Here is a 14,005-nt window from a genome sequence, read left to right as displayed (position 1 = left end):
CCAAGAGGTCACAGAAGAACCCCTAACAACACCTAAAGAACTGCAGTCTTCAGTTGTCTTGTTAAGGTCAGAGTTCATGATTCAACAATCTGTCACATCTGACATCAAACTAGCATCATAGTAACTTTAACATATGGTGGTGTGATGGTCTGGGACTGCTTTGCTGCTTCAGGATGTGGACTACATGCTGTAATTGATAAAATCATGAATTCTGTAAATACAGAAAGAAAAAAAGTGCTTGCATGTATGTGTGTGAGATGTAGTATAAAGAACTTTGAGTGCTCAATTTGAGTAGAAAAGGGCTATATTAAAAACCAGTCCTTCTACCAAGTATCGAGCAAAACACCATCTTTCACAACAGCAGCTTAAAGTTACAATTCACCCTTATGGCTTGTTATATTTCACACGAGTGACCATTCATAACCACTGGCAATGGCAGCAAACCTAGAAGCTGTAGTACTGAGAAATATTTTTGTGCTGAAATCACAGTGAACATAAAGTTTTGACACGGTACAATTAAATCCTGAAAAACTGAAATAAATCACACATTTTTAGGGATTTTGCAACCTGAGTAACCCTCATCATTCAGGCCACTCACACATGGACTCTATTCTCAGACCAAGTCCTTTGCACTCTGTCCAAGCACTCGATCCTCTAATGTGTGCCTTTGTTTTGTTTTGTATATATCCCTCTCGATAATATATATTTCTCCTGTTTGTTATTTATTCCTGCTGTCTACTATTTATATTTAATCTGGCACAGTTGGTGTGGAGAACCCATAATTTCATTGTACATGTGCAATGACAATAAAAGACTATTCTATGAACTTAAAACATGCAAAAAAAAAATCACCTGATGTGGCAAATATGACAATGGATTTATTGACAATAAAGGCACACAGGTAGCAAACACAGTTTATTGTTGTATTTACACATTTTCTTCCTCGTGATTAATTTATCTTACAGTAAAACATTTGCCTATCTTTGTTTTTCTCTACAGTCTTTGGTGAAAGTTCACTTAGTCTTTTATCTGTCATCTTAAACAATGTTCTGTCCAATTAGATGGGAAGATGAGGAGGCGGGTTCTTGATGTCCTCCTGATCTTTTAGTTAGTGGCGTTCTCTCCCACCAACCAGTACGTCCTCATGCGTCCTTTCCCTTTCACTTCAATCTCTCCTCTGAGCTGCAGCTGGAAACAGCTGAACTCCTGCAGAACCTGACGAGTCGCCTCCGACACGTGAATCTTCAGAGCTGCAAAGACACAACAACGCATTACGTCACACCTGGCCGAGCAGGGGATAAAGTGCTCAAGTACAACCACAGCATGACAAATATGTAAGGTCCCAAAACCTGCAGTTCCTCTAATGTTCACCAAAGGCTCCAACAGCAAATCAGTCAGCATAGACACCCATGTTAAAACTTTAGCAGAAATAAACATGTTTACAGCCTGACACACAAACTGGTTTGGCCTGTGTAAATAATTTCTCCCTTCATAACAACTGTAAGAGGGGAGGCTGAAAGTCACCTCTGGCTTTATAAAAATAAAATAGGCAGCAGGTGCAACAAACCAGTATGTGGCTACATCCATCTTTTAGATTCACTTTATTCCTAGAACATACACTAAATGATGTTTTTGTCTTTCGCCATCAGAGTTGATTAGACTAAAGAACCAATCAAGTTAGACCTGTCCTGGTGGACACAGACATGTGATTACTTAGCAGGAAGCAGGCCCTACCCTCCCCAGTTGACTCCATGCGTGACGCTGTATTGACCGTGTCTCCGAACAGACAGTACCTCGGCATCTTCAACCCAACCACGCCAGCACATACCGGACCTGGTGACACACACACCAACACTAAGTCTGCACTGTTCTTTTACTGTAGTGTAATGATAGTAGTGATAGTAATGCCGTGTATTGTAGTATTTCTGGCTGCAGTGTATGTAGTACCGCTATGGATGCCAATGCGGAGCCGTAGCTGCTGATTGGGTCGGTGTCGGATCTGGAAGCTCTTGACAGCTTCCAGCAGGGCGAGGGACATGCGGGCGACCTCTCGACCGTGAAGTTTACCGTTCCTGGCAGGTAGTCCTGAGACCACCATGTAGGCATCACCGATTGTTTCTACCTGAAAGGTGAAGATGTACACGGTAAACTGATCTGACTCACAGGTGGGATGTAGCTTAGATTAGCTCAGTTTAGCAAATTGTACCTTGTATACATCAAAGTTGTCTATAATGGCATCAAAACAGGTGTACAAGTCGTTTAATAACGTCACAACCTGCAGGAGGAAAACGCAGACACAGAAGGTGAGTGAGATTTCACACCAAAACAATCAGAAATGTACTGCAATAATAGCTCAAACCAGCAGATGGCAGCCTTATGTTTGCACGTTGTGATCTGAATGTATAGATCAGGCGTCTCCAACTCCAGTCCTCACGAGCTACTGTCCTGCAGCTTCTTCAGCATGCCATCAATTTTGGCAAAGGCCTGGTCACAAGCCACTCATTTGATTTAGGTGTGTTGGAACAAGGATGCATCTAAAAGCTGCAGGACAGTACCTCTCTCCAGGACCTGAGTTGGAGAACCCTCATGTGGATGGTTTCCCTGTAGCTTCCTCCGGGTTAACAACCTGCAGTGGCGTGCTCTCTGCAGACAGAGTGGTGAAGCCAACGATGTCGCTGAAGTAGATGGTGACAGAGTCAAACGCTTCAGCCTGAACTGTCTCTCCTCGTTTTAACTGCTCTGCTACAGAACTGACACATAAATAGGATGTTATAGTACTGCAGTATCCAGTATTTAGTGTAGTATTCAGGGCAGTAGTACTGAAGTATAGTTACTGTGGGAGTATCTGGTACAGCAGGGCCTCCGCCTTCCTCTTTTCCTCATGATAGGCCTGCGTTCGCTCCTCCACCAGCTCCTCCAGGTTATTAGCATACTGCTCCATCCGGGAGAGCAGATTGTCCAGGATGTTAGAGCCATATCCTCTGAAGAGACACATGATTGGACAGAGACAGACAGGGTGACAGGTGTTTGGCTTTCTGTTTTGTGAGTGACCGTTTTTCTACATATTTCTCTCATTTCTCAGCCTCTATTTTAGTGAAAGAACAACATGAATATTTATATTTCAATATTTCTTTACTGGCTGATTTTACAGAGTTACCGGGGACGCTCTCTGCCAGCTCTGTTTAGTGTCCAAACAGAGAGCTGAATAAAAGCTTTGTACAGCTGAGAGCATACTCTGAGATGTTTTGCATGTCTCCTGCTTCAGCATTAATCAGAGCATCATAAAAACCTGTCTCAGAATAAATGTGGGTCCGTCGCCTCTCCCTCACCTGTGCTGCTTCCTGAGCAGGATCTTGATGGTGTTGAAGTCGGGACGCTCGCTCGGCTCTTCACTCCAGCAGCGCTGCATCAGGACACCGAGCTCCTCACTGTGACTGTGGAAGCAGAGGGAGGGGCGGAGGGGTGGGGTACCACCATGAATCACTGCCTGCACAATCTCTGTTGGAGGGGGGGGGGCATTGGTTGCAAAAGCACACACGTTCAGCAGTAAGAGGTAAGTAGAAACACAAACACTTAAAAACGCTGATGCTCTAATTCTAGAAGACTCAATCCTGTGAATCCTCCTTTGTCTGATCATTTCTTAACATATACATTTACAATAATGGATTACACAGCATTAATACATTATTGGATGTATTATTGGGAATACATTTAATTACAGCAGATGTCTTTCTAAAAGGGTTGTAACTAAGTTTAAGGATATAATTCCTCCACTGTTATCTTCTTCAATACCATGTGCCAACAGAGTGCAGAGTAGCTACGTGAACTCTACCCCCACAATGGTCGATTATCTTTGAACTTGAAGATGTAAAATTATTACATTTGACAGCTGTGGCTGTCAAATGTGAGGGGGACATCCATCCATCACCATACACAAACCTCATGTCATTGAAGTAAGTCTGAAAGAAATCAGCTGATAAACAAATCTACAGAAGCTCCAAACACAGGCTCAGATCTCTTTCATCCTCACGAGGCTGGTTCAGGGTGCTCAGAAAGTCCTGGATGGATTTCCAAGAAACAGGATGAACTTTTGGAGTCAATCCTAATGTGGATCCAGGACATTTTGGAGTGATAATTTACCATTGTGAGATAGGTAGGCCTGAGTGCACAAGCAGTGTTCACCTGGAAGTGCTGAAGTATCAAAACAAAGAAATGGTCTGTCTGCTAATTAGACTGGTTCTTATACTTGAGTATGCAAAGCACTTTATACAATATACCCTATTCCCACCTGCTTTCAAACATTCACACTCCGATAAAAACATCACAGAGCAACTCGGGGGGTTGTATCTTGCTCAAGGGCAAGTTGTCACGCAGATCAAGCAGTTAGGGATCAAATCACCAATGTTCCAATTAGCAGATGACCTGCTCTACAGCCACTCCAAAAGTGAGCACAAGTAAGAAACTGATGTTTTTAGAAGTTCAGCTGTCAGAACAGAGCTCAGGTGAAGCTGAAAAACGGGGGGGGGATCAGAAGTGTATTTCATTAGCAGCAACAGGAGGGAATATAGCAGTTAAAATGATTATGACCACCTGACTCCAGACAAAAACTTTAATTTTTGTTTCCACACGTTGAAGTGAAATAACACAACTCTTCTGTCCTTCAGTTGTTCTTACAGTGAAAAAACTGCTAATTGGTTTGGGACTTGAGAGAGGTCATTGCCGATGGCACCAATTTAGAGATGATAACTCCATTAGGATTGTAGTTGAACTCGAGCAGAAATATCCATGTGAGTAAAGAAACTGGCTGTGGTGCCTGAAGCTGATGCTATTATGAGGTTGCTGCTCGATTCATGCCTCAAATTAAAGTGGAAGATGCTGTAAAACGGTTTTTGGTGCTGTGACATCGCTACAAAAGAAAGCTGCCAAGCATCTAAAAATGGAGCTTTGTCTATCACCTTCTCCCTTATATATTAGAAGCTCAGCATGCGGACAATTGGTGTGAATGTCAAGTCTCGTTTATTTGTCCTACAGCAGCGACTCAGGTCAGACACACATTAATCTATTGACCTATTATTGTAGGGTCTTTATCTTACAATATAAAGCACCTTGAGGTGACTGCTGTATAAATAAGGTTGAACTGAATTAATTTAACCCTGAGAAACACACATTCACCTTTAGGGGAGAGAGAGTGTGAGTCGAGGTAGAAAACTCCTCTGAGCAGAGCCACTTCCTGCAGGATCACTCCAAAACTGTACACATCCCCCTTTTGTGTCCCACAGTTCGGAGGACAATCTATCCTCACCAGCTCTGGAGCTGTCCACAGCTTCCCTGCCAAGTGATCAATAACTGATATCAGTGAAAACAACATCCTCATAGACAGTCTTTAATGTAGAGCGTCAGCTTCAATACATACGTGCATAGTAAGCATGTGTGTCCTCGGGGCAGTTTCTGGTCCTAAGACTCTGCAGGCCATAGTCAGTGATTTTCAGGACAAAGCGGCTGTCCACCACACAGTTGGACGATTTAAGGTTACCATGGGAGATGATGACGCTGTTGTGGAGAAATGCCATTCCCTGGAGGCAAACAGACAGACAGCTGATTCAGGTGAAAAGTCTGAAGCTCTCTAGAATCGAAACATGAGTCCAACATTGATGTCAGAGACCTCGTTCATACTTTTTCATTTACATGTGTTTTCTGTAACCCCACCCCCCAAGCCAAAGAGACAAGTTTTTACCTTGACAATGTCATTAATGAGAGAGTATCTGAACATCCAGTCCAGTGTGATGCTGTCACTCTCCATCAGGTCCTGAGGGACAGACACACACGCATGTTGGCCATTCAGTCCAAGTGAGGTCCTCAGCAGAGATGGGCAGTAACGCGTTACTGTAATCCGATTACTTTTTTCAAGTAACGAGTAAAGTAAGGGATTACTATTGCAAAAACGGTAATGAGATTACCGTTACATTCCCGTAGTAACGCTGCGTTACTAAAACCGTGATTTTTTTCGAGAATGTCTCATGACAGCGACGTAAGCGAGTGCGACGTTCGTGACAACAGCTGTGCGCAGATCAACAACGGACAATATATCGAGTGCGGGAGAGAATGTGAGCGTGCAGCGTTTAAAGTGTGGAAGCACTGACCTTACTTTGAGTTTGATTCCATAAAAAGTGACAAACACATTAGCGTCCGTTGTGCGTGGGAAGAAAACTTCTTTTTACAGCGAAAAAATCCCTAAACTTCCGAGCAAGCACCGAGTGCGCAACGACGTAATGGGAAACTCACAGAGAAACTCGCGGATTCTTCCACTGACCGCTGCGGCACACCTGCACCAGGGTAAACCTCCGCCTGCCCTACTCCTGCTTTACAGGTGAAAATAGAGCAACAGGACCGCTGAGTCTTTGACTTTATTTATTTTCTGCTCTGCTTTACTTGCATCTATTTGAAAGAGTGAGTGTAAACACACACAAAAAAATTATTTTATGTGCTGGAATGTGCAGAAAATAGGTTTAAATATTAAACAAATTTCTTCCAGTCAGAGAATGTTGCATATAATTAAATTTTTGCTTGATGCATAAAGTTAAAAGATTAAAACTAATAAAACAAGTTTTAAAAAGAAACTTTTCCATTTGATTACATTTTGTATGATGGATTATGCAGAAAAAGTAGAACTGGGCTGAAAGATCTATCACTTTATCACCTATTCAGGTTGTAAATCGTGTTTTTAAAAAGTAACTAAGTAACTAAGTAATTAATTACTTTTGAAAATAAGTAATCAGTAAAGTAACTGGATTACTTTTTTGGGGAAGTAATCAGTAATTAGTTACTGATTACTCTTTTCAAGTAACTTGACCAACACTGGTCCTCAGTGACAGACACTGAGGACACTTCTGCTCTGCGAGGACATTTCTGTGCATGGTTAAAATTGTGTACTGAATACTGAATCACTCAGCAGAGTAATGGTGTCTTTGCTTGTGACTATCTGTAAGCAGCAGCTTCAGCTGATATTTGATATTCATTCTTCCTCCCCACACTAAAAGCATCATCCTCATCTCAGAGCACAAACTCAAAATAACTCAAACCGCCTGAGTTGCTCTGTGTTAGGATGACAGCCCTGACATCCAGCGGTCATCTGACAACAACCCAAACCCCCACACGGCCCACATCAACCTTTGCATGTTGCTAGGTTACTGTGCTGGGAGGTTGCTATGCTACAGTGCTGACAGATAACTGTAGCTGAGAGGAGAGAGAACATCTGAAACACAAAAAACATCTCATATGAAAAAATGTAAGGAATGAACGAGCAGAGGATGGCTGCAGTGCTACCTCCTGACTGTAGAAACCACTGCATCATTTAGGTATCTTAATGCCTAACCAGCTTTCAACTGCTCCCGTATTAACACGAGCTCCACACAGCAGCCATCTCCATGTTTGATGTCAGAGTTTGCATCCAAAGAGCTGTCGCGATCTAACCAAAGTAAACTGAGGATGTGGACAAGGTGTGCAGTTATATTATTTGGAAATATTGTTCTGACTTTTTGCAATATTTCTAATCTGTATAAAGTAAAACTGGACCAGGGTTTTGACATGCAAGCTGAAAGTGTCGATGAAAAATAATGCACAGATTTCTAGCAAAACATTAGCTGGGTGTGACGTACCTGAAGGCTGCCTCTTGGACAGTACTCTGTGATGATGCACATGTTCGGCGGGTCAATACAGGCGCCAATGAAGCGGGTCAGGTGTTCATTTTGGACATCTCGCATCTACAAAAACACAGAGGCTGCTACTTTAAATCCTATCATGCTCTACAAACAAAATGGGTAGATTGGTAGGTTGAGATCATTTAGGAGGTTAGATCGGATAGGTGTATACACACACACACACACACACACACACACACACACACACATATATATATGCATGCAGGTAGGTAAGGTTTTCAGTGTATAGCAAGTCGCTAGGCTATTATTTCATTTGCTACAAATACAAAAGCTCAACATCCTGCAAGAAGACCTATAAGCTAGGTCAGTCAGGTACAGTGTTAGCTGGTAGGTTAGTGGGCAGATAGTTCTTACATGCTTCAGTTCAAACAGAACCTTCCGGGTCAGTTCGATGCGTTTCTTGTTGATGTATTTGATAGCTGCCAAGTTTCCCTGCAGGAGACACAGTGAACCAGATTACCACTTGACACCATCTTGTTAGAGGAACATGTGATGGGACTGTCAGCGTCTGTCAGACCTTGTAGTATCCGGTTTTAGTGTAGATCTGAAAGTTTCCCTCCATGGTCATCAGAGAACCATAGTTGGATCCTTTCTGCAGACACAAGCACAAACAATCGAGACACTCGGCTTTTTTTCAATGAAGAGTGTAGGTCCTGGATAACATGCAGCACTACCATACGGAGGAAACTTTTTTCCTCATGTTTTGCATGGGTGGTCCAGCCCAGTAGTTACTAATTAATAGAGTAATCAGCATCACAGTGAATAATTATATAATATATAACATAATATATATTATATAAAGAAAAGAAAACCAGGTTTATGGTTTGAAGGAGACTTCAATTATCTTTTTTTTGCACAACTCTACTATACAATGAAGAATTTAGGAAAATGATTTAATTCAATGTGAACAAATCAGTCAGTCAGCTGATCCAGGCCCAGAGAGCTTCCGGTGTAGCCGGGAATTCCAGAAAGGGAAAAATAGAAATCCAGTTGAAGGCTTCCTGTTCCATCTGTTAGTCATTGTTTACAAATGCAAACACATTTCAGACTAAACTGAAACTGGAAAATTTCAGGAAGTAAAGACAGGCACTGTATTAGGTATAATATGTTTCCAGTGAGTACGGATGATTTATTTATAGTATAATAACAGCTGTGTTACCAGAGACATGGTGAGCCTGCTGCACGCTCTCCTCAGGACTTTATCCAGGTTGCTCATCTGGACGTCATCCCAGGAAACTCTCCACAGCTGAGCTGCAAGCTCGCTCTCCAGCTTCAGCTTCCTGTTCAGCAGACAGGAAGAGAGTGTGTATATGTGCATATGTGCGAGTGTGTGTGTTGAAATTTGAGGGGAAGGAAAATGGAGAGAAAGCTGATGGAAAGGATAAACAGGCTGAATGAGTTACACAGAGATCTGGTGGGGCGGCTGTGGCTCTGGTGTTAGAACCACTGGAGCACTGGCGTGTGAGCGTGTGTGAAAGTATTAGGTATGGATAAAAGCATTGGATGAATGTCTGCGATTGGGCGGATGAAATTTGTAGTAGAAAGTGCTTTGAGTGTGCTTTGAGGATCTCAGTCAGAGATGCTTGGCTTTACACTAGCGTTTGTTCCAGTTAGGATTATGCTCTATAAGTGGAAAAGCAGCCAGACCAGAGCAAGGGAATGACTTCAGCTTATGAACTGATGATAACAAACCTCCGTAACAGTAGAGTCTCACCTGCCTGTATGGAGTCAGTTTTTGAATTTGAGTGCATGAGTGAGCTTCTTGTCAGTTTTATGCTTTGTTCATTTTCACTTTCAATGACTCAAAATCAAATCAGGGTTTTCTTTGTTGAAGTCAGATGAGGATTTCTCCTTCGAGCCTTCCTTTCTTTCTGGGCCTGATGTGCAGCATGAGTGTAATGATTTAAACTGAGATCTGCCGGGGTCGCAATGGGGTCATACGTCCAGTTTTCATACTCAGTACAGAGATACAAACATGTTTGGCTCACCTGTAGATGAAGATGGTGACAGTAACGATGATGACAAAGACAAAGCAGATCACCATTGCAACCATCTGATGCATAGCAACTGTACCTAAAAGATGAGACAGGAAGAAAATCCATTACTGTTTGCAGGAGTGAGGACCAGTTTGAGCTCTTTTGCTCTGGGTGAAGCGGTTTTCAGTCCATGGGGCTTAACATGTGTTATAAGCAAAGATGGGCAGTAAGGCATACTTTTTTAAAGTAACAAGTAAAGTAAGGGATTACTATTGCAAAAAAGTAATTAGATTACTCTTACTTCTTTCCCATAAGCATGCTGCATTACTAAACAGTGATTTTGTTTGTGAGAGTGTCTCATGACAATGACGTACAAGTGTGTGACGTCTGTGGCAGCCACAGACGTGTGTAGATCAACAATGGATAATATGGAGTGTGGGAGAGAGTATGTGCAGCGTTTAAAGCTTGGAAGTACTGACATTACTTTGAGTTTGATTCCATAAAAAGTGACCAAAACATTAGTGTCTGCTGTACACTCTGCGTGGGAATAAAACTTCCTTCTACAGTGAAAAATTACATTTCAAAATTTCAGCAAGCACCTAGCACGCTGCCATGGGAACGTAAAATTCACAGAGAAACCCCCCGGATCCCCCCACTGACATGACCGCTGTGGCACCAGGCCCTGCTTCTGCTAATCAGCTGAAAATAGAATTAGTGCTGCTGAATCTTAGATTTCATTTATTTTTTGCTGTGTTTTACTTGCATCTATTTGAAAGAGCAAGTGTAATATGCTGGAATACGCAGAAAACAGGTTTAACTGTTAAACAAATTTCTTCAAGTCAAAGACTGTTCCATATAATTTCATTTTAAACTTTATGCACATTGCATCAAGCAAAAGATAAATACTAATAAAAACAAGTTTCAAAAAGAGACTTTTTCATTTGATTCAATTGTATATGATGGATTATGCAGAAAAAAATGCTGATGTTTAGGCTTCAAAATGTGACGTTTTTGTGACGTAGCCTGTGATCTGCAGTTTAGCAATGTCACAATACCAGAAATGTAGGTACGAATCATTAAAATTATATGATTATCAATAGGAAAAAAAAATTATCATCCCATGTACTTAAAGATAAACTACTTTAATAAATCAATGGCATCCTGGCAGCAAGCTGTTTCTTTAAAGTGTTAACTATATTTTTTGACAGCACAGAGGCTGAAATGACTGAGTATACTGTTAGTGTTACTTTAAAGTTAGTTCCATTAAGTTACCTTAAGGATGTATAACGTTAGCCATTGCAAAGACCCTTTTGAACATATCAAACTTCACTATAAGCACTATATACAAATGCACTATATAAGAACCAGTCCATGCATTGGTTCTCGTGACATCCTTTGTGCAGTTTGGTCTGTAGTCTGTAGTTGTGCGTTCGTACTTGTGAGACATGCTGGGTTGTTGTTCTTGAAGCCACACTTGGGGATGTCTGGTGGCGGAGAACCTTTGGGCCAGTGGAAGTTTAGACCATTTTGCAGGATGAGCTGCTTTATGCTGCTGTTATACACGCACACCACCTGGGAACATACACACACCACAACTGGTTTCTTCACTTTGTTCAAAGCCTGCAATCTCACTTACTCCCTAACAGTATCGAATAGGGCAGGAGTGGCCAACTCCAGGCCTCGAGGGCTGGTGTCTTGCAGGTTTCAGATGTGTCCTTGATCCATCACAGCTGATTTAAATGGCTAAATTACCTCCTCAACATTTCTTGAAGTTCTCCAGAGGCCTGGTAATGAACTAATCATTTGATTCAGTTGTGATGACCCAGAGTGATATCTAAAACCTGCAGGACACTGGCTCTCGAGGCCTGGAGTTGGCCACCCCTGGAATAGGGTTTATTGGTGTGTCAGGGCCCTGGGTTGGGGACGCAGGGTTTAGAATTTGAACTCTGGTTTGGGGTTAAAGGATGTTCTAAGTTTAATTCTCTGGTGCTGCTACACCAGGCTTGGAGAGTTTTCCTGCCTTGGAGCCAGTGACATCTGGAGTAATTACACTCACCTGCTGCTGATCAGCCTCGTCAAGTGAGTACTACTAACTGGGCGACAGTCAGCACAGGATCGTTGTACAATCAGTTCTCCTGCTAGTGAGGTGAAAGTGTTTCTGTTGGCCAGTTGTTTGGAATATACTTACAGCAGTGTCTCTTGTTTCCAGGTGGATTGAGGAAATGGGTGGAGGGTGCTGGGCACAAGTGTACATAGACACCGAAGAGGGAGCTGGGAACTGACACACGAAGAGAACACGCACTGGGGATTATTGGCACTTTTATTTTTATTTTATTTTTTGTAGGGCTGTCCTGGTTGACACGCCTCTACAATGTTGCGTGGAGATCAGGGGCAGTACCCCTGGACTGGCAGACCGGGGTGGTGGTCCCCATCTTTAAGAAGGGGGACCGGAGGGTGTGTTCCAACTACAGGGGGATCACACTCCTCAGCCTCCCTGGGAAAGTCTACGCCAGGGTGCTGGAAAAGAGAGTCCGCTAGTCGAACCTCGGATACAGGAGGAACAATGCGGTTTTCGTCCTGGTCGCGGAACACTGGACCAGCTCTTTATCCTCTCAAGGATACTTGAGGGTGCATGGGAGTTTGCCCAACCAGTCTACATGTGTTTTGTGGACTTGGAGAAGGCATTCGACCGTGTTCCTCGGGGTGTCCTGTGGGAGCTGTTGGGGGAGTATAGGGTGTCTGGCCCGTTACTACGGGCCATTCGATCCTTATACAACCATTGCAAGAGCTTGGTTCGCTCGTCGGGGTCTCCCCTGACACACTGAACTTTACTCCAGTCGGTTTTACGGTAGCTCTGCAGCCTTTATCGTACCTCTAAGGTGTTACATGACAATGATGACATCAATAGTCTTACCTGGAATTCTCCAGACTCAACATCGGTCATGTCCCACACAGCGAAGTCCATCTCTCTGTCCCCGAACTCGTCCATCTCCACAGGGCCCATCACGCCTGCAGAGACGCCACAGAGCAGATGTTATCTGTTTGTGATCTTGGAGAACACTAACTCTTTTCTCTGTTATTTCTGAGTGTTTGCTTTGCAGCGATGGGGAAATATTTTCACTCAGCTCGGGCACAGTTTGAACTGACGTGAGGTCACGTTAATCTTTTTTTACCATGTTCTGAGAAATGTTTACTTTCACAATCAAATTTATTTATTTGACATATTTTATTGGCACCCTGAATGATGGAAGTCTTTATCTCGCATACCCAAAAGGTCAAAGATCTAGCTTAGACAAACACAAATGTGAACTGAAGCCTGACGGGTTGGTGATGTAATTCTCACATTTCTGCTCCAACATGGAAAAATACTGCGACCACTCTGCAGTCTTCTCAGATCCCTTGACAAACACCAACAACAATAAAAAAAAAAAAAAGGTGGAATGATCACTGACAGAGCGGCTTGTTTACAGGAATAATTCTCCACACTGATTTTGGCTCCTCAGTCAGTCAAACATCTGTCGCTTTTTATTATGCCTGTAGTAATATGTATAAATGCACACAATTGTGTGGAAATCGTTGCTAGTGAAGCAGCTTGTGGCTAGTGAAGTCTCTGAGCCAATTAAACTGCATACAGCTCAACAGCCTGCAGGATTTAAACTCGGGTTCACCTTCAATTTAAGGAATCAGTGAAACAGGAGCTTGTTTTCTTCCTGACCATTATCAGGAATGGAGACACTGTGTCACAGCAAACAACAGCAATATACAAGCTCGAGGGGGGAGGGACCTCAAAGAATCAGCCGACCGACCAACCTTTATCAAATAAAAGCTGTCAGATTTTCTGGTTTTACAGTGGTATGGTCATGGTTACTGCAGCCTGCCCCACCCCACTGTTCTGTATGGACATGGAGGGACAAATGAGGGTTTTTAAGCTGAAATGGTTCCTCATTTAAAGCCCTGTGGTTCTCCACCCTGTTTGTAATACCACCAAGCAGAGAGAAGAGATTATTGTAAATAAAATGTCATTGTCAACTTTTTTTTTCTTTTACTCAACAGTTTTGTAATAACTGAATATTTTCTGATTAGCTAGAAACAACAATGCTTCTAGTGAAGCACAACAAAGTTAAACACAGTGAAGCTAGACTCCAGCACAGCCTCATTTAATGAGTAACTGAGACACAATAAATGTCCATCAGAATTCCCTCATACTCGCTGCATTTTGGCAAAGCTCAGTTACCTGAGACTGTCCTTTAGTGGGCGCGTTATGGTGAAATGCTCTGAAATTTAAAGAAATGTGAATAAACTCACTGAGAT

The 14,005-nt window shown here is 42.6% G+C and overlaps 1 protein-coding gene across 1 annotated transcript in view; it reads right to left on the bottom strand.

Annotated features, from left to right (window-relative positions):
- Window positions 1-946: 946 nt before the first annotated feature.
- The window catches only part of npr1a (natriuretic peptide receptor 1a), a 30,417-nt gene continuing 17,358 nt past the window's right edge, over window positions 947-14,005 (bottom strand). Inside the window, exons 5-21 of the mRNA XM_085346202.1 lie at window positions 12,609-12,703; window positions 11,131-11,266; window positions 9,707-9,791; window positions 8,878-8,998; window positions 8,236-8,310; window positions 8,073-8,150; window positions 7,656-7,760; window positions 5,735-5,806; window positions 5,414-5,573; window positions 5,173-5,328; window positions 3,330-3,498; window positions 2,835-2,981; window positions 2,627-2,750; window positions 2,207-2,275; window positions 1,948-2,122; window positions 1,735-1,833; window positions 947-1,250 (exon numbers count right to left, since the gene is read on the bottom strand). Coding sequence (XP_085202328.1) covers window positions 1,105-1,250; window positions 1,735-1,833; window positions 1,948-2,122; window positions 2,207-2,275; window positions 2,627-2,750; window positions 2,835-2,981; window positions 3,330-3,498; window positions 5,173-5,328; window positions 5,414-5,573; window positions 5,735-5,806; window positions 7,656-7,760; window positions 8,073-8,150; window positions 8,236-8,310; window positions 8,878-8,998; window positions 9,707-9,791; window positions 11,131-11,266; window positions 12,609-12,703 — 2,012 coding nt within the window. The 3' untranslated portion in view covers window positions 947-1,104. The remainder of the gene's footprint in view (window positions 1,251-1,734; window positions 1,834-1,947; window positions 2,123-2,206; window positions 2,276-2,626; window positions 2,751-2,834; window positions 2,982-3,329; window positions 3,499-5,172; window positions 5,329-5,413; window positions 5,574-5,734; window positions 5,807-7,655; window positions 7,761-8,072; window positions 8,151-8,235; window positions 8,311-8,877; window positions 8,999-9,706; window positions 9,792-11,130; window positions 11,267-12,608; window positions 12,704-14,005) is intronic.

This window comes from Diplotaxodon limnothrissa, linkage group LG22 (genome assembly GCF_057381915.1).
Source record: "Diplotaxodon limnothrissa isolate DT_005_m linkage group LG22, D_limnothrissa_male_GT1.1, whole genome shotgun sequence".
NCBI lineage: Eukaryota > Metazoa > Chordata > Actinopteri > Cichliformes > Cichlidae > Diplotaxodon > Diplotaxodon limnothrissa.
This window is presented reverse-complemented; position numbering and strand designations above follow the sequence as displayed.